Source organism: Anguilla rostrata, chromosome 8, assembly GCF_018555375.3.
Source record: "Anguilla rostrata isolate EN2019 chromosome 8, ASM1855537v3, whole genome shotgun sequence".
NCBI lineage: Eukaryota > Metazoa > Chordata > Actinopteri > Anguilliformes > Anguillidae > Anguilla > Anguilla rostrata.
The window spans coordinates 21,873,009-21,899,151 of NC_057940.1; the positions used below are offsets into that span (position 1 = coordinate 21,873,009).

A 26,143-nucleotide genomic window follows, 5' to 3' on the forward strand; every position below is an offset into this window, starting at 1 on the left:
CACTCTCCATCAAATACGCGCCCGTTTAGAAGTTAACCCTTTTTTAAACTCCCCGGTACTCACGCAAATTGAAAATCTCCCTACGCCCCGTCGAATATTCGCCCTTTCAGAAGTTGACCCTTTTTTAAATTTCTTTTCATGGCTCTGAATCCTTTGCTGTTTTTGTTGTTGGTTTCCTCCCCCCTCCATTCATAAGAGCACAGATTGTGCGCTCTCCTCAATAGAGCCCAGACCCAAGCGGGCCCTTCTCTCCGTGCACCTGCTTTGGCACCGCTTCCAGCCCCTGACGGTTCTTACCAACAGAAATGGCCTCTTGTCACAATTCATGTGGTGAATTGGTCTAATGGTGAAATCTCAAATACACAGTATCGACAAAAAAAAAAACAAAAAAAAAAAAACACGGACGTCCCAAACGTCAGGTTTGCTCGCGTTCTAAATCCTGCTTCTACAGTGGTACTGTAAGGCAGGGGCTTTCAGCCGTTTCTAGGGACCCTGAGTCAGACGAGAAAGCATCCAGGGGAACCCTCTCCCGAGTTTAAATGGGTTATATTTTGAAATATTTTCCAAAATCTAAATATAATCATTGCATATCAAAGCCCTACGATAACGTCAAGGACCCCCTGTTGAAAGCCCAGGCTGTAAGGCATATGGCCCCCTACTCAGGACCTGCTGTATGAATTAAACAGTGTTTACGTATTTATTGTGCCCTGCTCCAACTCAAAATGGCTTAAGGAATATCCTGTATTTGTGGTACACGGGGAGGCGGAGCATATGGAGTGAAGGGAGCTAAAACTTGGAACACAGATGCATGGATTATCTGTGTGTTAAACAGGAATGAAATCTCATCCGTCCAATCCAATGGAGACGTGTACTCCCTTGATGCATAGTGATGAAGCAAGCATTTCCTGGAAAGCAGGTTCATTTCCATTGAATGAAAAAAAAAATGTTTATTAACTTCGGTCTTTTCCTTGTCTGTCCAAATGAGTATTTCCTTAAAAAATACAATACAAAAAACTAAAATATAAACATCTAAACAGTCCAAAAACGGATTTAGAACTGTTTTTATAAGCGGAAAACTACATGTATAATTGAGTTTTCATAGAGCATTCAGTGCTGTGGAATCATTGCAACAGATTGCGGATGTACTTAGGGATTAATACACAGCAACAATGAGAGACTGTGACAGCTACAAAAGAATTCTCAGAATCACTGAATATATATTGACTATATTGATGTTTGAATAATGTCACTGAATATATACTGATTATTATGATATTTAAATGCCCATTGACCTCAGCCTGATGTGTTGCATTTTAAGTTAGCTTCATCTTCTGAGATAGCGAATAAGAGCACGCCCTGTTTCAAATCCGGTGAAAAACGTTTATTCGTTCTGAGCACCTTGCACAGGGTGGAATTCAAATGGATAAAAGATGTCATTTTGAATTTGAAAGACTCCTTTTTATGTCAAATAATAGATCAGAGGTGCAGCAAGACGCATTGTGTGGAATAATCTGCATCTTTTTTTTTCCCCCGGCATTTTTGCATCATCTAACAGCGTAAATAGCAACCCCGGCATCAACCACCCCGAACATTTTTAACACCTAGTTCAATACACATCTGTTGGTGATAAAACTTATGTTACATTAAGCTTTTTAATTTGTATTTGATGGCAATGACCTAAAACCAGCACTCCCAGATGCCATCTTGGTAGTGTGTCCTAGAAAACAGATGACACAGCTGTCACCGGAGAACAATACAGAAGCAATCTGCGCCACAGAATTATGCACATGCTTATCTTTTATAATCAAAGTCTGCATTCACTAACTTCAGGCCATTTGCTGTTCTCAGGCAATATTCAAATGTATTTTATGCATTGCTTCTGTGGAATAACATTCAGCGATGGGAGATAGTACATGTAATATGAGTCTGGTAATCTTATACCTCTGAATTACCCATATCTCCCCCCAATTACGACAACAAATTCCGAATCCCACACAATTACTAAGCACTCATGTTCCTTTAAACTGCAAGTAAAATACAAAATATACCTATTATACTGGCACTTATACATATACATGTGTGTGTATATGTATATTTATATTTGAAATGTAGTTCCCTCTGGGAAAATTAGTTATTCTATTCTATTCTATTCTATTTTATTGTGTGTGTGTGTGTGTGTGTGCGCACGCGTGTGCATGTGTATTTTATATTGATTTGAAGAAATGGCGTAATTGATTAAAAAGTTTTCCCAGTAGCTGGTGTGTTAGTGAGCTGACAGGCCCAATGTTGCATGCAGGACGTGCTCATAGAGGTGGATGAAAATGGCACTCTGGACCTGAGCATGAAGAAGAACCGAGAGAGAGTAAAAGCAGTGCCGACGGTGCCTTCCGGAGAAGCTCTGACTCCGCCCTCCAAGTCCGGCAGCTTACGCATCACGCCCTCTTTCTACCAGGCCCTGTGCGAGCAGGAGGGCTGGGACACGCCTCTCAACTTCAGCAAAGCACACACTGCACAGGACAAAGAGGTAAAGGACAGAGAAAGTGCTTGCACTAAGACATATGAGCTTACATGACATATGAGCTTATTGCTTTACTGAAAATGGACATTTGAAATGGATCTGCATGTAAAAGACGTCAACTGCACAACCTAGCCAATGTTTGTTTAAAGTCCACTTTGTATCCATCCGCGGAACTGAATTAACCAGAGGTTTTCTGAGAGGCAATTTGTTATGTATTATGTAGGGTTATGCACTTTCTTTGTCTCCAAAATGAAATCCTGATGAAATATGAGCTATTGTTCGTGTTCAGACTGTTTAATGAAAGATGCGATGAATATTAAAATGAAGTGGTTTCAGAGATTGTTGAAAGTGAGTCACAACACAAAAGTATCAATAAACCTATATCATGCATTAGTGAGTTCAGAAACTGGGCAACATTTTATATCCTTTTGTTCACTGTGACTTTGTTGCCACAATAGCTTTACTAAATTGATCTTTCCAGTCAAGCTTGCATCTTTGGATACCATTTACATTGTAGGTGATTTGATTTTTCATATTTTAATCCGACTAAACAGACTAGGCAGTTGTTCTCTTTCTAATTCTCTGCAGCATCTGGTGCTCTTTGGCAGATTCCTTCTCAAAAAAGTAAATCCAAAGGTTTTGCATTAGGACTGTTTATCATAAATACTGAATGGATTAAGAGTGTCTTTGAACGGTTGTATGGTTTACTGTAAGTATGCTTAAGTGCACTGATACTCGTCCACATTTTGTGTTTTTTTTTCTAGCCTTTATTAGAAGGTCATTATTTTTTGTGTCCCCATAAGTTTTTTACATTTTATTTTTCATTATTTTCATTATTATTCAATATTTCATTATTATTGTGCAACCAACGTGATATGGATGTCTACAAAAAGACATGCCTTGTGTCTCTTAGAAAGATGACTTGGAGCATTCAGTCCCTGAGGACAGAAAGTGCCCTGGAGATGTCACCATGTCCAGTCCCAAGAACAAGATGCTCTCCAGAGACGCAAAGAAAGAACTGATGAGGTAAAGAGCGGCGATTACGAAGTGTTCCATTTGAACACACCTGAACTGGTCTGCAGAAGATGAGGCCCCTGTTCTAAATGCGGTGTTTTGTCCCAACTTCGAGTTACAAATTGAAGTGATACTGAAATATATTTGTCTTTTGGAATCCAAAATAATGTGACATTTACTTCAAATGTGCTCCTCTGATTTACAGATGAAACACTTTGCAGTTAGACTCTTGGTCGCAGTAAAATTTGGGTTCAGTGCAGAGGTATAATTCTCTAAACACTGGAAAAGTTTAGTGGATTACACTTTTTGCCTTTTTGTAATGAACCATGTGCTTGTAACACATTTATTAATGTGAGTTTAAATCTGACCGGGCCTGTCTGTTTTTTTTTATCTTATTAAATGATCTACGAATCAACAGTGATTTTTTATAGATGTCCAACTCATGGTAAAGGTTATAGTGACAGTAATTAAGACAGTAATTGAGAAACGTCCACACTGTACAAATGTACAATACCGACTACGTTATCCATTACTGTGACTGGTGTATCTGCAGGTTCATTTGGAGGAGAAATGTATCTTTTTGAAAGTGAGTTTATGTGTATGTATACCTTCATTTGAGCTTACAAGTCTCTTAACTTTGTAGTTAGACTGTGCATGTTTTGCATTGGTTAAGCTCAGTAGAACCATGCACTTTTTACAATCTGGGATCACACCCTTGTAGCGTAAGAAGTAAAACCACCACCTGCCTTTTTAACGACACTTTCAAAAGGCAGACACTGTCTCTTGAAATTCATTTCTTCTACTAAACTTCCTGCTATACTAACTTTACAGTGATGTACAATATGTACTCCTTAAACGTATATTTCAATGCACATGCTATTACTTGGTTGAGATAAAAATGAGTATAGTACAATTATGGAGAGAGTTTAGCCTCAATATTATTGAGTGGATCATGAACCATATAAGAAGCACATCACCACTGTGTTTTACTACCCACAAACAAATATCTCTCAACCTGTGTTTTGTAAATTGTCATTTAATTGAATGTGCACTGATTTGTATACATATTTATGAATACATATTTTCACTTTTGCACAAATACCTCATAATTTTTATTTGAAAACCCAAATACATATTTACATTTTTATGTGTATTTTGTGCAGTAAAACATTCTCAAATGCAAAATTGGCTTGTGAAGTGTTGAATTTGTGTTTGCAGATCAAGTGGCATACGTGCATTCAGTGATGTAAGTTTGTGAGGTTCTTTGTTATTTTTTAAAAAGTCTTTATTTTCCTTTTGCTGCTCCTGCATCGCGATCCATGCACAAATAGCTACCGATCCACACACAAATAGGTGACAGTCTTCTTTTGTGGTTGTGGTTGTGGTAGTGCTTTAACAGCCTTTATGGGAACCAGGCCTAATTCGTTGTGTGCCAGGATGGAAGAACAGAAAAAAAAACGTATGCAGTGAATAAAAGCAGAGAGGTTGGTTGTCCCTTTATGTAGAACGTGCATGATTTGGGATAGGAAATGAATATTAGTTAACATTAGCTAGATTAGTGCTTGCATGATTTGGGATATGAAATGCAAAATTTGTTAGCTAATGTTAGCTAGGTGACTAGTTGCCCCATTCATGTTACCCTGGTCTTGCAGCAAAGACAGTGAAACCACTAGTTATTTACGCAATATTATGTATTATAGCTAGGGCTGTGGTTTCACTGTATTTGCTATATACCAGGGTAATGTGAGTGAAGCAATTAACCTAGCTAACGTTAGTAACGTTACATTTCATATCCCAAATCATGCAGGTTCTACATAATTAAAGGGACTATCGACCACTCTGCTTTCATGCACAGCAGAAGAGATTCCATTATTGGTTGGTGCCGGCGTTGTTTCACCATGGGATATAAAGCCTGATTACTACTGTTTTCAAGGTATTATTTTCCAGGACATTTTATGTGAGCATCGGGAACCTGTGGTTATGGCCTATAGCATTACACAAAAATAGCTTTTTCCAGCACAAATAATAATAATAATAATAATAATAATAAATAAATAAATAAATAAAATAGAATAAAAATTGTTTTCAAGCACATTTAGGCAATTCCATGACTGGGACACTGCATCAAAGTAAATAAATAAATGAATAAATAAATACATAGAAAAAATCCAGGTTGTCTAGGACATCCCAGTAGTCATAGAACACAGTTGTTGTCCAAAAAACTATTAAAATAAGTCAAATACACATACTGTTGCTAGGTCAGCTTAATTCATCATTACCATGATCCAGGCTGTTGCACTTTTTTACCGAAACAGCATTATGAAGTGCCTATTGCTTTTTCGGTTTTAATTTCAGCTTCCACACCGATGTATACAAATATACGGTTCTGACGTAGGATACTTTGGTTCATTTGATTCCTTTTTTTAAGTAAATTTGGTAAAAACTACACTGGCCATGTTTTTCGTGATAATAGGTTTTTGTTTTTCTGAAAACGAAAATATATCTTTCTAAGCTGTGTTTAATGATTTTAGTGCCCAATTTTAATCAGTGGCTTCCTTGTTGAGCACCACCACCACAGAAGAAGACAGCCACCTATTTGTGTGTGGATCAGTAGACATTTGTGTGTGGATAGCGGAGCAGGTACAGCGAAAAAATAAATAAATTTTTTTAAAGGAAACTCACAAACTTACTTCACAGAATGCGTGTATGTTACAAATTCAAATTCAACACTTCACGAGCCAATTTTGCATTTGAAAATGTCATACTGCTCAAAATACACATAGAAAATGTAAAAATATATTTGGGTTTTCATTAAAAAAATTATGAGGCATTTGTGCAAAAGGGATTTGTATTCACAAATATGTGTGCATTTGTACTAATCAGCGCACATTCAATTAAATGACAATTTACAAGACACAGGTTGACAGATATTTGTTTGTGGGTAGTAAAACACAGTGGTGATGTGCCTCTTATTTATGGTTCATGATTAACGCATTTGTCAATAATATTGAGACTCATCTCTCTCCATATATAATGTACTGTGTTTTAATGCTAATGATTTCTGCTTCTTTGTAGCTGTCCAACTCCAGGCTGTGATGGGAGTGGTCATGTCACAGGAAATTATGCTTCACATCGAAGGTAACGAGAGACAAGCATTGTAACTCTATAGACTCATTTTGCTGAGACAAATATCAGTATCTGTCACCTTTGACAGGAGAAACATCTATTTTTAGAGGCATAATCAATATGGCTTTAACTTTTTTCAGTGTTTCTGGTTGTCCATTGGCTGACAAGACTCTCAAGTCATTGATGGCTGCCAATTCTCAGGAACTCAAGTATGTATAGTCACAGATATTCTTTTTTTTAAACACATTTTTATTAGTTAATTAGTTATACCTCTTTCCTTATAGGTTTGAGTAACCCCAAGTGCTAATATAGGAGAAATTACTTCAGAATGCTCTGAACTCATGAAATGGATGACGCTGGAGAAACTTGACCTGTACATTTGATCCCTTTTCAGCAATTATGTGCATATTTTCCCTTTCCTGTGTTGACCTTTGCTGAATATTATCTGCATGTTTCACACATTACATCCCTAAGCCTGTTCATAATGCCTGATTAAATAAACCAAATGCATTTGGATCCACTGATCTTTAAAACTTTCAAGACATTTTCAGGCTATTTTAAATAAATGAAAGAAATTGCAAGCCTGGTTACTCCACTCTTTACTTATTATGCAAAAGATCAATGGAGAAATTCAGCCTGACTGCTCTTGTCTAAGTTTTAAATAATTGATAAAGGAAACTGCTGACCAGACCAATATTCCAACTTTTCCTTTTGACACCATATTAAATCAAATAAATTGCACTGAAAACTTAAGTTGGCCTATGTTGGAGCACAGGATCTTGGTTTAGATCATACTTGGACAGATGTCAGTTTGTGCAAATTAGCCTCATGGTACTGAAAATTACGCCTACTTACTTTGGCTCTGTGTATCTCTGCTTGTTCTGCATATATAAAACAGAGACTGTACATTTTAATGAACCTGCTGAATCCAAATCCATCTCCAGCATGTCTCTAACGTAAATGGTGCATTACACAGGATAAAGTCAAATCTGCATCCAAGACAGAAAAAAAGAACATATGTATTCAAACAAAAAGGGCTTATTTTCTTTTATTTTTAACTTATTTTCGAGTGGTCATTTCAATCACAATAATTCCAAGTGCTTATAACAGCTTACATTTCCATAATTTTCCATTGAATTCACCAATTATTATTATTCACAGCGGGAGTAAATGACACTGAAGTCTGTAACCACTTGTGCCCATGATGACCGCAAAATGACTTACCACCACACAGCAGTGTGAGTTCCACTCACAGGGCAATATAGCGCATGACAACATAAGCACAAATCACAAAGTTAGTTAGCCAAGGTATGTCAAATTGTTAGCATAGTGTTAACTTTACTGTACCGTTAATCAGTAGCTTGTTCATAGCTATAATTGGTCAAGTATCGCAATCAGCTAATAAATAAATTAGGTAGCTTGCCATATTTACAGTATATACAATGCTGTTGTAAATATTGTATTTGAACAATGATGCAGATTTTGTTGTTTTGGCTCTGTACTCCAGCATATTGGATATGAAATGAAATAATGAATATGAGGTTAAAGTGCAGACTATCAGCTTTAATTAGAATATATTAACATCTATATCCGATCCATGTAGATATCATAGCCCTTTTATATATAATCCCCCATTTTAGGGAGGAAAATTAATTGCACAAATTAGCATAAAGTCATCATATTTATTACTTGCTTGCAAATTCTTTGCACCCGATGACTGCTTGACTTATAGACATCATCAGATGCTGGGTAACTTCCCTGGTGATGTTCTGCCAGGCCCGTACTACAGCCATCTTCAGTGCCTGTTTGTTTCGGGAGCATTTTGTCTTCAGTCTTGTCTTCGGCAAGTGAAATGCATGTTCAGTTGGATTCAGGAAAGGTGATTGACTTGGCCAGTCAAGAACATTCCACTTTCCGGCCCTGAAAAAACCCTTGGTTGTATTTGCACCATGCTTGCTGTCACTGTCTTGCTGCAAGGTGAAGCACCATCCAATTAGTTATTTTGTTGGATCTGAGTAGATCCTGGAGTGTTCTTGGTCTGTCTGACAGTTGGAAACTGTTCATTTTGACACACCTAATGTATGACATTGATCGATTTATTCAGAGTGTTCAGCCTCATGATGGCCTGCTTTACTGGTATTGACACTGCTTTGGTCCTCATGTTCACAGACAACTGGAACAAACAGGACTCCTAATGCAAATTCCATACCAAAAATCAACTCCAGACCTTTTGTTTTTAAACAAGCATTTGTCACCGTCCACACTGCACTATAATATATTGGTATACTCAGTTAATGTTGTACAAGTGATTTCCGTGTTATTTTTTTTCTTATGTCATATGCTTGTTTATGCTTGGAATTTCTCTGGCACCTCATTTGTCTGGCTCCTCTATTTCACAATATCTGCAATCATTACAGAAAAATCGTAGCCTTAAACATAACTGCCATAATGCAAATGCGTTTAGAAAGGCCAACTGACAAAAGAATCCTTTCTTTTAGATTGCATCGACTGATCTGCCAGTACATCTGTTCCTATTCTTTATCCGCAGGTGCCCAACACCTGGTTGTGACGGGTCTGGTCATGTGACTGGAAACTATGCCTCTCACAGGAGGTAAGGTCTACGGCAAGAAAAAAGGACAGCGATGATTGAACTCCGCATTTTCTAAAAATAAAAAAATAAAAAAAGATGTGTCACACGTGAAGGCATTGCATTTGCAATAATAATTTGTGTAATTATTATAATTCTTTTGGTACAAAATCCACACCTTGCATTGAAAATGATTGGAGGTGATCCAGAACCAGATGTGTTGGCTCCTAAAAAGAACTAGTTTATTGGGGCTCTCAGGTGATGTGTCCAGCTAAAGCACTGGTTATTGATGCAGCGATGTGCTCCGCAATCTGGAATCGGATACTGACTGTGCCAGCGGCAGCTGTTGCCGGGAGTCCCGAGGGGTGACGCGTAATTGGTCAGAGCGTTACCAGTGCGGGAGGCTTCTAGTTGCCAGGGATTTCCTGCCTCATTGTGCAATAGCGACTTCTCTGGTTAGTTAGGCACCTGCGGTCGGCGGCTGCGTTGAGTTCGCGGTTTGGCCGCACAGCTCAGCGGAAGGACGTGGACAGGCGTGCCGGCCCGTATTCTCCTAAACTGGTGGATGATGTCACAGTGGTGGAACAGGTGTACATTTGTAATTGGGAAATCCAAATTTGGAAAATAAAATGTATTCTGGACTTATATGTACTATGTGTACTACGTCTATTACAGTTGAACTAACACTGTACGTTTTACTGTGTACTTACAAGTTACTGCTTAAAAGGCAAAAACACACACGTGATTGTATTGTTAAGAGAAAACAATTTGTAATAGAGCATCTGCCCCTAACCACACCTGAAGCTAGAAGCTAGAAGCTAGAAATATTCCTATTTTATATGTCAGTATCACAGAGAACTAAGCTTACGAGAAGGGGAGATAAAGTGTAGGAGACCATCACAATATTATGAGTTATTAAAACCAGAGAGGGAAGTATTTTACATTCAATTGGAAATCCCACTTGTGTCTGAAATGGCAACAACCACTGGCTGCACATTTGGAAGACACTCAGGCTAGTCTGCACCCTTCCAAGCAGACAGTGAATATTTCAGCAATGGGACAGGCTTACATTTGCAACCAGGCAATCCAAGTAATTAAGAGTAAATGGAGATGGAATGTCGCAATGGAAAAAAGAAGAAAATAAAAGAAGTTTAGTACTTCATTTTGTAATGGAAGGCTGACATCTGTTTGAACAGAAATGCTTTATTATTTGGGGTTTTTAATTTGAGGATTGAAAGGACACAAAAACATCGTATCGTGAATGCTGTAGTACATTGCTGGGACTCATTTTGGATTTTTACAAAAGATTAATCCCAGAGTGAATGTGACTCCATGTGTAGTCAGTGCAGTTGTTCTGCCAGAACTGCAGTTAACTACTGCATTAAAAAAGTGTATTATTTTGAGTAATCAAACAATTCTGTCTTCCTAATACAGTATTTAATTTGCATGACAGATCTAAAGAATGCATAAACTTGGATTTTCCATTTTGTGTCACAAATAAATCAGTTAATATGGTGATATTCCATATCTACCTTATTGCCTAGATTAGCTCCATGTTTAAATGGCTTAACCAACAAACAAACCACTGTACAAACCATGCTAATACACTGGTTTGGTGGTGATTAGCTGTGGTGGCTGCAAATTGAATGAAGTCTACGCTGTATAATCGATTTTATAGCTAACAGTGATGTTTAAGTTTGGGAGATGCAAATAATCTAGACAAATGCAAAATAAGTTGGCAATCATAGTGAACTAGTATGGTAGCAGGTTACTTCCAAATAAAATAATAATAAATAAATAAAATACATTGAAACACTATTAATTGCAGCCTAACTTTAATTTTAAAAAGTCTTTCATTTCATGAGAACTTAATTGTACTATAATCAATTCGACGTATCTTTCCTCTAATGTGTTTTTGGCCCCATTTGTCACCAAAACAGGAATTTAGCATTTCTCACAAGAATTTTTTTTTTGTTTGTTTTGTGAACAGTGATTTTGTTCCATGAATGAATCCAAGGCATTATGGCTTACCTTACGGTAATCACTTCTAGTTTGTCAGGTTGCCCACGAGCCAGGAAAGGAGGCCTGAAGCTCACGCCAAACAAAGAGGAGAAGGACGAGCAAGACATTAAGTAAGACCAGGCTTCCTCTTTCGGCTTCGCTACCTGTGCAACAAACCCCGATCTGCTGTTACAATGATACCATTTGTTTTGCTCAACTTTTTTGAGCCCCAATTAATGTTGCAATCTGCAGATGGAACAGATTATGGTTTTGAGGCAGAAATCCATTCTGATATTAAAAGGAAATTTTAATGGCTGCTTATAAACATTAGCAAATTAACGCTCAGTCCCATTTGAGCTTTGAATAGTTGTTAGCTGCTCTGTTTCCCCACAGTTGTCTCAGTAAGTGTTCTGTTTGTTCCACAATTCGGAAAAAATAGTTCATGTTCACAAAACATCAGGTGGGAGGGCTTCAGTAAAGGCCAGAACGGGGCATCACAGCTTCAGCTCAAGGTTCAATGGTTTCAAATAAAGTTCCCTCTGTGTAATGTTATTATAGAAATAATGTAATTGATTGCTGCATAATTCCAAAGTCAGATACGAGCATCTCTCCTTACTTTTGCATCTGTAGCAGATTTTTTTTTTCTTTTTAATTACTAATGCAGGGTCAAAAGCTTAGGAATTAGGCTGGAATAGATCTCATGCATATTAAAGGAAGAGCAACAGTACATCTGCACTGTACTAGATTACTGTATGTCAGTGGCCATATGGCGCGGTTCATACGTTCTCCTGCCGCATCTGATGCACGCGGCGGCGGCTACCTGTGTCGAAGTCGTGTGCCTTCAGCGACGATTACACGCAATCCTCTTAGCTCTGATAGGCTGCCGCGCTGTAAGCAAACAAAAAAAGCTGCGGTTGAAAACAGCCTTTCGCTTTTAGTCCGTGTCATGGGTTGGGAGCGTTCTGTCTGTTGATCTTTCTCATGCCACAAACGTGCGACGTTGAAGAGCCGATAGGTCATCCAAATCGATTAACCCCTTTTGTTAGGCCTCAGTGTACCCTTCCTGAAGTTACAAAAATCTTCTTTTTGGCAGCTATCAAGATTTCCCCTGAAAACCCAAAAAATGTCTAATCAACAACATTAATCAGAATATTATTCTCTTAAACAGGAAGATAATTTTTTCTTGTGCTGGCAGATACGCATTTTGTGTATTTAGTGTGTTTTTACTTGACTACATTTTTAATCAGCATTTCACTGGATTAATCTGGTTAATGGCTTGAAAATTCTTCCAGTCCGATACATGATGGGATATTGGAGGTAGTGGGCTCATATCAAATTGTACATCTACTAAGTGCATTTGTGAAGAGCTTGGTTACTGTTACCAAGTCAATTCACCAAGAGTGAGAATCTCAAATCTGCATCATCTCAAATCTTCACACAACTGTAGCTGGAGAAATACAGATTAAGGTGGCTATCCAACAGAGAAACTGTATGTGTTTTATTTATACATATCCTCAGGAAATACCATAGAATACCGCCATGCCTCAGGATGAATACAGCCTCCAAGCCTTGCCTGATTGAAGATGATGTGAAATTGCAGGTCTATTAGATGCACCTCTCATCTTAGCTCATACAATATGGCAGCGCATGCTGTCCTGTGAGGGTACATTATTCATCCTGTGCATACCTACACAGTGGATAATGCGTAGTGTTTAATTACAATGCATTAGTTAAAATGCAAACGGTAGTCCTCAGATCTTGAGAGCGTATCCCCGTTCTCCTACACATGGGCAGCCGCTGGGGAAATCCTCCAAAAAAACCTATTTTTTTATGAAAATGTTTTGATAAATAACAAATGCGTGCTTTCAAAGCAACCCAGCATGCTAGGAACGCGCGCCCTTTTATTTCGACGCTCCAGAGTAACACGTAATGCAAACACTTTGTGCATTATCTGCCATATCAATAATTCAGAATGTGTAAGGAATGAACAAGTAGACAGTTGTACTGAGCTGGTCCCCATCCCCTCCACCCCCTCCTCTAGGTGTCCGGTGATTGGTTGCGATGGCCAAGGGCACGTATCGGGTAAATACACATCGCACCGAAGCGCAGGAAGCTGCCCCATCGCTGCCAAGAGACAGAAGGAGAGCTCTATTAATGGATCCACCTTCTCCTGGAAAGTCTGCAAACAGGAGCTGCCCCACTGTCCACTGCCCGGCTGTAATGGACTGGGTCACGCCAATAACGTGTTTGTCACTCACAGAAGGTACTTCCTCTCTCTCTCTGTCTCTCGCTCTCTCTCTCTCTCTCTCTCTCCCTCTCTCTCTCTTTCGCTGTTCTGTGAAGGGCTGCCCTCTCATTTCTGCTTTGCTCTCTCAGGCCAGACAGTTTTCTGTTGAGCACTTCAGAGGTCATTACTGAGGATATCAACAGGGTGTCAATTAAGAGGAGCTAATACCTCTAGCTGTGCTCGCAATGGTAAATATCATTAATATCTGATTAAATGTGAATTAATTCTTCTCCCCCATGGACTTTTTCATTGAGCAGTTTGTCTGGGTGCCCGCTGAACGCCCAGACTATCAAGAAGAAGCTATCAGGAGACGAGATGATGACCATTAAACTGAAAGCAAGCAGCGGTAAGCCCTGTAAAAATTCCTACTCAGCAGGCACAGAAATTAATGTCAGGTCAGCATTAATGCACTCAAGCCTTTGAAATCATGAGTTTTGGGACCGTGTGGCCATGATGTAAACTTGCATCTGTAGGAACACTTAACCTCCCGTCTCTTTTTGTTTGCTGAGAGAGCACTGTTGCTCTTCCTGGTCTGGTAGAACGTGCTGTTTAGCAAACAGCCATATATATATATATATATACATACATAAATACCATACTGTATATATTTCCATATTTTTAACTGTATAATGTGAAATTTGGGAAAAGTAAAAAAAAAAAAAAAGATGTGTAAAGCTAAAATAAAAAAATGTGCTTTCAAACAGGCATAGAAAACAATGAGGACATGCAGGACTTGGACAACGAGATCAAGGAACTGAACGAGTCCAACCTGAAAATAGAGGCCGACATGATGCAGCTGCAGACGCAGGTGAGCCGAGTCTCAGCCTTCCACCTGCTCTTCTTCCTCATCGCATTTCATCAATGAAAAGTTAATCAGATGCACTGTGTTCCGTTTGACGCATTTGCGTGTGCGGCTGGGCGTTGGGGGGAGCTCACAAACACCAGCAGGCGTCAGCGCAGTCAGGTAGAAGTGGCTCTCGGCTCAGCGTAATATGCCAGCGAATTTGGAAGAGCTTGACCCAGCGGTAATTATTCCTTGTCTCAGCCTACTGTTTATGACTAAACCCATCTTGCTCCGAGGCTATGAGGCATGTGGCAAAACAGGACGGGATGGGGAGTCGTGGGTAACGTATTCTTTTTGGAGGTTTGACGGAATTGGCCTCTCGTTTCGTCATTAATGGCAGATATCGTCGATGGAGTGCAACCTCAAAACGATCGAGGAGGAGAACAAGATGATCGAGCAACACAATGACAGCCTCCTGAAAGAGCTGGCCCGCCTGAGCCAGGCCCTAATCAACAGCCTCACCGACATCCAACTCCCCCAAATGGTATGACACACTCATAATCCACACTCACGCCCTAACCACTTTCTCAAAGCCTACCTCTCACCTCTAATCGCCGGCAGGAGAAATACCTCACTACCATTACTTCAGACATCAATACTTCAGATATTCCTGAAACAACATTAGTTCAATCAGTATTCATTAACTGTGCTTCGACATTGAAAGGAACACGGTTTCCACAGTGTTTTACTTATACAGTGTTTTTTTTTCTGTCCTTGCTATGTTCAGGATTTTATTTATTTATTTATTTATTTATTTATTTATTTATTTATTTATTATCAATTTTGTTATTGTTCTTGTCATTTTTTACAACTTTATTGATATTTTTTGGTTTTCTGCTTTGTATTTATCTTAATTGGAAAGTATGTTGAGAACACTACGAAAAGCAGAGCCTGGAGTAAAGTTTATTATTATTATTATTATTATTATTATTATTATTATTAATAGTTCGGCGGCCTCTCCAGGGTGTATTCCTGCCTCTTGCCCATTGCACACTGGCATAGGCTCCAGCACCCCCTGCGACCCTGCCGAGGATGAGCGGGTATAGATAATGGATGGATGGATGGATGGATTATTATTATTATTATTATTATTATTTTGATTTGCCATGCCTGCTTCAGGGATATGTACTCTGCAAATCACACTGCACAAGAACAACTCACTTTGGAAACCTGGCAGAGAAACAGCTAAGCCTATTAGATTTTATTGCCATTTGTTTTTTGTTTTGCATTTTTTTTAAAGCAACTGGTGTTAGAAATACCCTCTCTTGGTCCGGTATTTAACAAAAGCCTGTTTTGTGGCAATTACAGCGGCCATATTCAACACCATAGATGGACGTTGCATTACCGGCACAAAGGCAAATAACTTTACACCAAATTACTGCCAGCTTTTCTGGACTGTATTTATTCTGTTGGTTAATAACACTGAATAATTAGTGCAGATATTTATGTATTAGCCTTGTGTATTATTTATTTATTTATTACTTCAGCCTTTTAACATTTTAACAGAGACTGCTTTTAATGTTGTTTCAGGGGCCAATAAGTGAGCAGAACTTTGAAGCTTATGTGAACACGTTGACAGACATGTACAACAACTCAGAACATGACTACTCTCCTGAATGTAAGGCTCTTTTGGAAAGCATAAAACAAGCAGTGAAGGGCATTCATGTGTGAGTGTTCCAGTGAGCGTACGGTGTCTCTGTGTTAGGAAAATGCTTCTGAGAGCATAGATCCTTATGGGAATGTCTGGTTTGGTTGTATGTCCTTGAAAGACTTTTGAAACTGCTTTTCCGTTTCACAGCATACACGTTGCACTGAAAAAAAGTCGTACCAATACCAGCCGTGATAGGATGTGGACTTTAAAACAACAATATATTTCTTTTTTTGTGGATTTCCCCCCTTGCACTTAGTTTTTATGTAGTTTTATGGTCAATTAATTCTGTATTTGTTATATTTATGTATGCTAAAATGTAATATTATTTATTGTCTTAATTTATTTGTTTATTTATAGTTTTCTTTTTTTTATTCCTACCATATTTTAACAGCAAAAATTATTAATTGTACAGTTTCTCTAAAGTAACCCAGTTGCCAGCTTAATATGTTGGACAGCAAAAAAAAAAAATGCTTTCTGCACATTGTATATAACATTATAGCACCTTCCACGTCAATATTATTTTAATAGAACTCTTTATTACTGTAATACAAAGAAAACATTATGTAATGTCTTTTTACCGTGAAACATGGGCCAGTGCTGCCATCTGGTGGCAATAAGTGTGCAAATCCCCAATACAAGTAATGGATGGAAATAGACTAACTCCTTGTAGCTACAAACACATGCAAAATAATCTAAACTTGTCCATTGTTTTAATGGTTTTTGGTTAATATTAAACAACAAAATTGTGTTTAAATGTATGGCACATTGACACATCATACTGAGTACTAATAAAAGAAAATGTAATTCCTAATATTATCTTTTTTAACACATTTTAAATTTATTGGTGTCAAAGAATATCAGTTTAGTACTCTTGACCAGAATGACCTGTTGACAAGATGCAACCATATTAAAGTTATTTTGATGCGCTGAATATGTGATCCATGCAGATTTCAGCCCTTAGAACATAACTGCTAAGAAAAAAGGTGACAATATAACACTGCAAATTTATAACTGTAACTCTGTGTTCATTTCCTAAACTGTATTGATATGAACTGCCTTTTGTGTGCACACCCCTTGTGTGCATATATGTGCCTAAGTGTAAATGTGTACATGAAATATAGTTTTCTCTGTTTTGTGGTACGATAGTATTATGTGAAATTGTGTCTAATTTATTATACAGTACAATTATTTTTTAAGAAATAAGTAGTGAGAGATGTTTTTTCTAGCTTGGGTGCGCAACTGTCTATAAACCATTTCATATACTGTATGTAAGCACAGCGGAAGTACTGCTGGCACCAGGGTCAGTTCATTTTATGCGCTGTGGTGAGAACTTGCGCAATAAGTTACACTCAAAAAAACTAATTTATGGCAGCATTACTTTTTTCGTCACACAACCTGAAAAAAAAAAGCCCAGATTATGACAGGAAGTAATACTACCTCAAATGAGTTAAAGGCGGAAGATACGTATTTAAAATGGATTGACCCTGTGGTTTCAGCTATGGGCTGCTACTGTATTGGAGAAAGAGCCTGCAAGACAATGACATACGATTGATATTATTTGGCTCATGAAAATAACTCCCCGTAGTACCAATCTCCCATTCTTTTTTAATTATCACATCAAAGGCTCTCTTCATGGAAAGGCAACCACCAAAGTTTGATTTCTTTTTTTGTTTTGTTTTTATCACTGAAGACAAAATTCATTACAGTTCCCCTTACTAAATAAAAAGTTAGCCAGCCATATATAATAGAATATAATTGTACAATGTATTTTTTTTTTTCCTGTTCAGTGTGTTTATAATGTATATACCTGTACTAATATTCCTACAGTAACTGGTTTCTTACCTTTAAGGACTCTAAAGTTACAGAATGTCAGTATGACTTTCATGGCACTATTTTAATCAATACTTACCAAGTCATATTTCTGCCCGGAATAATTTCTCTTCTAATACAATAAGAAATGTTTAAGCAATAAATACCGCTGCACAATTAGTCAAAACATTGTTTCAGATTAGCCAAAGTAAATGCATAAGTATTATTGTACCCTGTTGTGTCTAAAGGGATATTTTACAGACATTGGAAGGACAATAAATTGTTATTCAGCTCCAACTGAAGTGAAATTTATTCGTAATGTACTATTCAGAAGTGTTCCAGTACTTTGATTGCATCTTTTTTGCACAAATATTTCTTTTTAACTTTTGTAAATATTAAGTGACAAATACCAAGAAAAAAGGGGAAGAAATTCAAGAAATTCCTTTGTTTTTTTTTCCAAGTCCAGAGCCCTTGATGTTAGAGTTTATAAATCATGTTTAAGTTTTGTCAAAATTTTTCAGGCTTGTATTGGATTCTAGGATTCTCATCAATGATTGCTATGCTTTAAGTTAGATTAGGGCTACTCCTTTTGTGCCGTTGAAATTGAATCACATGAATTACAACTATAAAACCTGCCAACAGAATGAACATTTGCAATGAAGCGCTTTTATTTTATACAAAAAGAATCAACTCATAGACTGTAATTTTATTAAATTAAACTTAACCATTTTGTTGAAATTCACTGTATAACTTTATAATTCTGCTTATTTATTTGTAATTGTTAATATTTAATTTATATGCCACGCATTGTTTGCTCAGGAAGTTTTGTGAAGAATATTTATTTTTTCCCTGTTTGTACTTGATGTGTTTTGTAATGTGACCTGGATTTTGTGTCGAACGATATTGGTACTATGAATCTGTATTGTAAATTAGTTTCTTTCTTTTTAATTACAAAGTTCTGCTTTTTCATTTCAAGTAGTTTATATATTGAAGTCCTTATACTTTTACTATTTAAAAAAAACAGATATGCGCTGTGTTGTACAGTTTGTGTATGGTAGAAATAAACTTTTTAAATGGCTGTGTGAATTATCTGTGTATGCCGTGTAAATGTAGCTATATAATGGATTAAACAATACTGGAAGTCATAGCGTGGTCTTAGATATAACCCAGCATTTAGCAATACTGTGCATTAGCATTTGATTTGTGCGGCTTAACATTAATACTTTCCGGAATAAAAAAGCATGGTCCATTTGGAAAATCATTTGAATTTGAACTGCAGACAGGTCAATATGTTTTGTCTGAAAATATAATTAGTGAATATGCTAATGTACTTTATATTGAGGTGTCATATTGAATTTTAATTGTTATTTTTGTGTTATTTGCTCATAATCAGTCTTTGCATATTTAGAAAGAGTTTAATAAGTGGCTCTAAAAATGTTTTAACAAATTACACTATGGATTATTGGGCAAGGGGTGAGACACCGTTCCATCACAGAGACATCACAAATGCTATTATTATTAATATTAATGTCAGACCAAGACAACATAAATTGCCATATACCAGAAACACATGCTGAACCTCTTCAGATTCAGTGTTTGAAATGGTATAATGATTATATGAAATAAGGATTTGATAGATTTGACTTTTTAAATGGACATTCTAGCCATCAATAAATAAATAAATAAATCTACTTTGGCACTGTGGTCCACATGCACACAGTTTTCTGTTAAGCAATATTGATCGCATACAGCATAACCATATAGCATGACAAAACACAGCCCAACTAATGTTTAATCGGAATGAAATCTGCCTTTGTCAACCGTACACGCATATATATGCAAGGATGCAAGGCTAAATTGTACATATATTATACTCGCAAATAGACTATAATTTATTGTCAGATTTCTCTGAAATTTGCCTTGTGTCACAAAACATCTACAACTGTGTTGTCTCCCTGTATATGAAACAAACCTTTCATATACAGGGAGACAACATACATTGAAACAGTAAAGCATGCTGACAGTACAAACAATTGTAGCACATTTCATTAATAATAGATCATTATAAAAAAACAACACGCTCATACACACCCACACAGAAGCAACTAAAGATAGGAATTCCAAATTAGACCACCACAGCACCAAACACTTCTGATTTGTTCAGTTAACTGGTATTGTACAGCATGTAGGTTCACTTACAGTGAGTACTACAAAAGGTAAACTACAATCATTATGAATGTATTGGCTTGTAATATTATTGCTTATGCATTTAGTTATCTAATTTCCAGAGATGTTCACTGTCTTTAGGGGAGTGTCATACACAGTGCCTACCCAATCACACACCGGATGACATATTACCATTAATTTCTTGCCAGTTAGCATGTAGATGAGAAAAAAATAAATAAATGTACATTCTGGGGGACCATTTCATGATGCTGCTTTGCCAAATTCCGGCTTAGTTAAAGTAATCTGGCTTCAATTAACACAAAGAGCTAAGCCTTTCTCCTTCTGTTTCATAACACCTGTTTAAGATTATCATGATTTGGCAGAGGCCAGCTTGTTCAGTCAAGCAAAGTGTGTACATATCTAACCATTAGATATAGAAGATATCGAACGACTACTGGTGAAGAACAGGTTCACGAGGGGATGAGTAAGAACATTGAGATTTATGGACTAGAGATGGTAAGTTATTGAGTTCAAAATATATGTGCTAGGTTAGCCGGCTACTCACAGACAAGCTTAGTTTGCTCACTGCACTTGGAATGTTACAAGTGAAAGAGCTCTTGACAGTGATCTGTAGTGCCTGATCTGTTCAAGGGAACCATAGGTTTTATGTAGGCAGTTATATGTTTTACAAACAGACCAAATACAGTGCCACTATTGTGATGTCTGAGATGAAATTACCTGTGTGACTGGGAATATTTAAGCCAGGTCATAAAGACCATGGAACTTCCCGGGGAACTTCTAAATGACATTGTTAGGAGGAAATCCGGAGGTTATACAAAGATTGCCAAAACCCAGATCCTTCTGAGGAGCACTGTTGAAGTCCAATGCAATGTGAAACAAATATGATGCAACACAAGCGCTAACAAGATTGAGCCATCTTACCAAATAGGGCAACCTGACAAAAAGGGCAGTTATCAAAGAAGTGACCAAGAGGCCAGCTACAACACTGACAGAGCTGCAGAGCCCATTGGCTGAAATGTGAGAAACTGTCCAGAGATCAACAATCTCTTCAACACTTCACATATTTAGCCTCTTTGGGAGAGTGGCTAGATGGAAGCCACTTCTGAGAAAGGCCACCATTAAGTAACGCCTGGAGTTTGCCAGAAACCATGACAGATCCTCAGACCATCTGGAAGAAAATGTTGTGGTCTGATGAGACTAAAGTTGAGCTCTTTGGCCTGAAAGCAAACTGCTATAATTAGCACAAACCAAACACAGTCCATGACCCAGGTAACACTATCCCTACTGTCGAGCATGGTGGTGGCATCATCGTGTTATCGAGTTGGTTTTCAGCAGGAAGAACTGAGAAGCTTGTTGCCATCAAGGGCAAGATCGATGGCCAAAGGACCTGGTAAAAACTACAAACTAATTACTAAAAAAAATAAAGTCATTATTCTGGAATGACCCAGGAAAAAACTTCAATGAAAATCTGTGGCATTAAAATAACAGCCCACAAACATTTTCCATCTAACTTTAGATGGAAAACGCAAATTAGAGCAAATGTGCATGGGCATAATTTCCAAAACTGAAATTGAAATGTACAAAATTGAATTCATACTGACATACCTGAGAAGACTTAGGTCTGTAATTGTTGTCAAACGCCCATCTACAAAAACTGGATAAACCTAAAATTTTTACTTCAATTTGTTGCATGTTTATCTCAACTGATCTCAAATGAAATGTAGGTTCATTTGGACAACATGACAGAATCTTGTTTTACCATTCATGTTTTTGACATAATGTATTTCCATTGCATTAACCAAAAACAAAAGAGATTATGTCTCTTCGTTTTTGTTTTGTTTTGAAAACAAGTTCAAATTAAAAAAAAAAAAAAACTTGTGTGCTATAGGCTCGTGATGGCATAGTTCACCCTTTAAAATGTTATTCATTCATTTTTTCATCTCAAGAAATGTATTTTGACCAAACATCTTTTTATAGATTTGATCAATCACAAAAGCCTCCTACATGACCTACTTTGCATGGAATTCTATGGGCAGGGAAGATACAGCTAAGGTTTTGCGTCATAACATCTTCAAAAAAAAGCAACAAAAAAAAGCAAATGCCATCATTTGCAGAAACAAGTCATTCAGGGGCTGCATGTGCCATTAGAATAATCTCCATAATGAACACCTCTTAAAGATCTCATTTTCATTAAAGACTTGCTTACAAGCTAAAGCAGCTAAGCAGTCACAGGTGCTGCTGTTGAAAGTGTTGAAAGGTAGTACAACCGCAGATCACAGAAACTTAAAACCATTTTCTCACAACATGGTCATGAAGCCCCAATGCTTGACCTTTCATTCAGTGTTGTCCCTAATATTCTCTCAAGCAGTTTTGTAATAATAGATCTCCTCTCGTCCTTCTGGTTGACCATCTAGGGCCCTCTGCTCCAGAAGGGTTTTCAGCCTCAGGGAACTATCTGCTTTAGCCCCCACTTGTCTGTGTCTCAGCCAAATGTACTGTCTCTGGCAGTGCCAGCACTTCCATTCCAAAGATCACACAGTGATCACAAAATTAAAAAAAAATAAACACACACACACTACATTACACTGAAGTACAATGCTGTATACTCATATGAAGTCCACCTGCCAACTGACGGTACACAATGCCCCTTGAAGGAGGTCCTCCTCTGAATTATCTGAAACTATCAAAATAGCTTTCAAACTAATTTAGAGATTGGCACCAGAGAAAAGAAAAAAGTCATAAATATACAAAAGATACATATACTTAAACACTTTGGATGAAATATAACTAACTGCACACATCATTATAGCAGCATTTTTAAAATTAATTTCAAGAAAGTTGCAGTTTAGATGTAGACAATTGCTAACGATTCTACCTAACTGCATTGTTAGCTACTTTACAGCCATTTTAAGGTGCTATCATTCAGAGCAACTCACAATGCAAACCCAAGTGCAAAAAGCAGGGATCAAGTGAAAGTACAGTGCAGTCCCAAGAGAGACAGCAAGTGCAAAAAGTACAGACTCAATTACAAACGTGTCACTTATTCAACAGTAAACTAAGTCGTGCAAAGCAGACAAAATCACCCTCATGAGCATTAAACTACATTGAATGAACAACAAAGACCAACAAAAAAATCTAGGCTCCGGAAACAAAGAAGTACATTTAATCAGGTGTTAGGGCTAGATAAAAGTGCCAGAACAGAGACGTGACCCAGAAGTGCAGGCTAGGAGAATGGGAGGAGCCAGCTGTCCCAATGTTTCAGAAAGAAGGGGTTTGGCTGGTGTGCAAGATCTGATGATCTTCTGAAGGTGTTAAGGTGCTGTCCCCTTGGCAGCCTGTTAGGCTAACACCAAAGTTATAAATTTGATGTGAGCAACTATGAGTAGCCAGCGGAGAACAGTGAGAAGGTGGGTGATGTGGAACTGCTTTTGGAAGTTATAGGTCAGGTAAACAGAAGCATGCAAGCAGCTAAGTCAAGAAACAAGAGGCTTCCTTGTGTGATCTCCTCCAGCTCAGGGGATTCTCAGTAAGAGGTAAACTTGGGGCTTTCTGATGTCTCTTCACCTCCTCTTCAGCTGTGGCAAATATTGTTTTTGGAGGAGCCCTGACATCACTAATGTCTGTCATTTCAATGTTCAAATAATACAGTTAGAACAGATTCTGATCTTTTTCTTTCAGGTGGGCAAAGGCAGAGGGGTCCTCTTCACCAGGTTCCAGTTTCCCGATGCTCCTCCACAATCTCTAGCTCTGTGTTGCTCTCTGGCTTCACATCTTGCTGTAGAGCAAAACAGTGGCAGACAGCAAATTGGCCAAATAATATAATTACAATTTTTAAAAGAATTTCATATCAGTCAGTTCCCTTTGGATAAAACAAAAGGCTGTATAAGCAAAACAATATTTTTCTCCAGATGATTGTTATCATTGTGTTATACTAAATAAATCATTATCATTTTAAATTCATATTTACATTATCAGTTAAGCCTATTACTAAAATAATGTCAGTAGCCTACAATGACATCTTACAAATGTCCTTATACAGATAAAAGGCAACGTAACATTAGTTGTTACATTTCCTAGGGTCTCATATGGGGACAAGAACGGCAATGTTAAGCAACCAGTTATACAAATGTTAACTTGAGGGCTTGTATTTGGTGATGGACAACTCTCCAATATGAACAGAAACTGGATGGAGACAGATTACCTTTTAGGCAGCTTTACTGAACAATTGTATGTTTACTACATATGGCAAAATCCAAAGTGGAGTCTGACAAGATGTGTGTTGTCTAAAAAATGACCACATTAGCTAACAGGATTTAAGTAAATTCTAAGAGAATAAATATAAATGGAAATATACTTATAAAATAGAATAATCAATATGATAATCAACAACTAAAATGTAAGAGTTAATGTGAATCAATAATAAAGTAATAATATGCACATTTGTTGTTTAACATTAAATTTCATATAACCCTTACACCAATAACAACAACCATTATAGCAGTTGTTGTTATTAATTACACTAATAATAATAATAATAATAATGGCTTAAATTTATTCAGTATTTTTCTCAAACTAAAAGTGATGAGTGGAGTACTGTCCTCAACCACCACCAATAAGTAGCACCCACCTGGGTAATGCAGGGCACAGTTGAAGGCTGCACCAGCCGTGGTCTTTTCCATCACACAGGCATATCTTTTTTGCAGATCTTCATTGATAGTACTTTTATCTTCCTCACAATCGATGTGTTGCTGATGCTGTCGTGTGGCATGCAGCATAGCTACAGTGTGGGATTCGTCTCCATTGGCATAATGTTGGTTGCCACTTGCATGACTTCAGGGCCTAGAGAATTCTTCAGCATTCCCGAAATTTACCTTGTTAAGACAAACATGAGTTTCACTCTTCCTCACCTCTGGAAACAAGAGCACTGTGTGCGCGGCTTGGCTGTCGTTAGTCAATGATTTCATTACCACTGTTCCATCTTGTGCTGATGTTGGTCTTATGCTTGTGGGTTGCGAACTCCAACAGCTTTTGTTTTCCTCTGAAGCATGATTTACAGGGGAGCTTCTATGAAAGAAGCCTGTAATAGGCCTCTCTCCCCAGGAGGCTTGCGTCAGCAGGCAGCATCAGCGCATACTGTTACACCAGGTTCAGTGTGTGAACAAAACACTTCACATGGAGGTAGTTTGCCAAATGAACAGCAACGCCATATTAGATGCATTATTTGTCATGACTACAAGGTCTTTGTCTGAAATGCCACATTCTTCTGCTGAATTTTGCAGAAGATTTGCCATGTTTGCTCTGGTATGGCTCTGGTACTCTATTTTGGAGTATGAAAGCCCGCATTTGCCAATCCTCCTTGAAGTGATGTGCAGTTATAGTCATAAAAGTCTCAAGTGATCTTGAGGACTACATGTACCTGCAACCCTTTTTGTTGTGCTCAATGATTTCTTGACTTCCAGATTCATATCTTTGTAAAGTTATGGAATGGCTGTGTCAGTCAAAAAGCAACATGAGCCCATTGCATACCTGGGCTCCAATATGTTGAGCACATAGCACATTTTTCACCATGTTTTTTGGGCACCAGTCTTTACAGAAGAAGCAGACTCGGTCAACACATGCGAACATGAGGGCTCATCACAGATGTTTCAGCATCAAGTTTTCTTCAGTGTGAAACACATGACTATGAAAGGCCTACATATAGTTTGTACATTGCCCAGCTGATGATACTTAAAGGCCTGGTTTACTAAGACCCTTAGCATGTACAAAACCTTTTAGCACACACAAAACTAATAACACAACCAATGACTGTTGCAAAATAAATGCCATGACCATTCAATGGAAATATCACTGGTGCTGCATTTGCTAAAAGGGTTCACACATGCTAAAGGCCTTAGTGAATCAGTCTCTAGGTATTCTACTTTCACAGGTCACAAAGGAACAGTTACAAATAGCTTTAACAGAACACCATTAATTTGAATAAATGTAAAGCACATATTATACATTCACTTATTTTAAAGGTATGTAACCGTCTAAAAACCGTCAGAAAGGGACTGTTTAAACTCATAATACATTATTCAGTGTCAAAAGAACAACTCCTACCCACTTAAAATATAGTTTAA

At 37.7% G+C, this 26,143-nt stretch overlaps 1 protein-coding gene across 9 annotated transcripts in view; it reads left to right on the top strand.

Moving 5' to 3' along the window:
* Positions 1–18,915, top strand: part of st18 (ST18 C2H2C-type zinc finger transcription factor) — a 101,588-nt gene extending 82,673 nt beyond the window's left edge. For 7 of the 9 annotated variants that reach the window (XM_064347043.1, XM_064347040.1, XM_064347041.1 and 4 more), the window contains 11 exons: positions 2,297–2,524; positions 3,432–3,544; positions 6,608–6,670; positions 6,799–6,867; positions 9,207–9,269; positions 11,297–11,377; positions 13,288–13,509; positions 13,791–13,879; positions 14,238–14,341; positions 14,718–14,861; positions 15,908–18,915. In XM_064347043.1, coding sequence (XP_064203113.1) covers positions 2,297–2,524; positions 3,432–3,544; positions 6,608–6,670; positions 6,799–6,867; positions 9,207–9,269; positions 11,297–11,377; positions 13,288–13,509; positions 13,791–13,879; positions 14,238–14,341; positions 14,718–14,861; positions 15,908–16,048 — 1,317 coding nt within the window. In that variant the 3' untranslated portion in view covers positions 16,049–18,915. The remainder of the gene's footprint in view (positions 1–2,296; positions 2,525–3,431; positions 3,545–6,607; positions 6,671–6,798; positions 6,868–9,206; positions 9,270–11,296; positions 11,378–13,287; positions 13,510–13,790; positions 13,880–14,237; positions 14,342–14,717; positions 14,862–15,907) is intronic. The other 2 variants (XM_064347042.1, XM_064347044.1) reach the window with 2 other exon arrangements.
* The last annotated feature ends 7,228 nt before the right edge of the window (positions 18,916–26,143 follow it).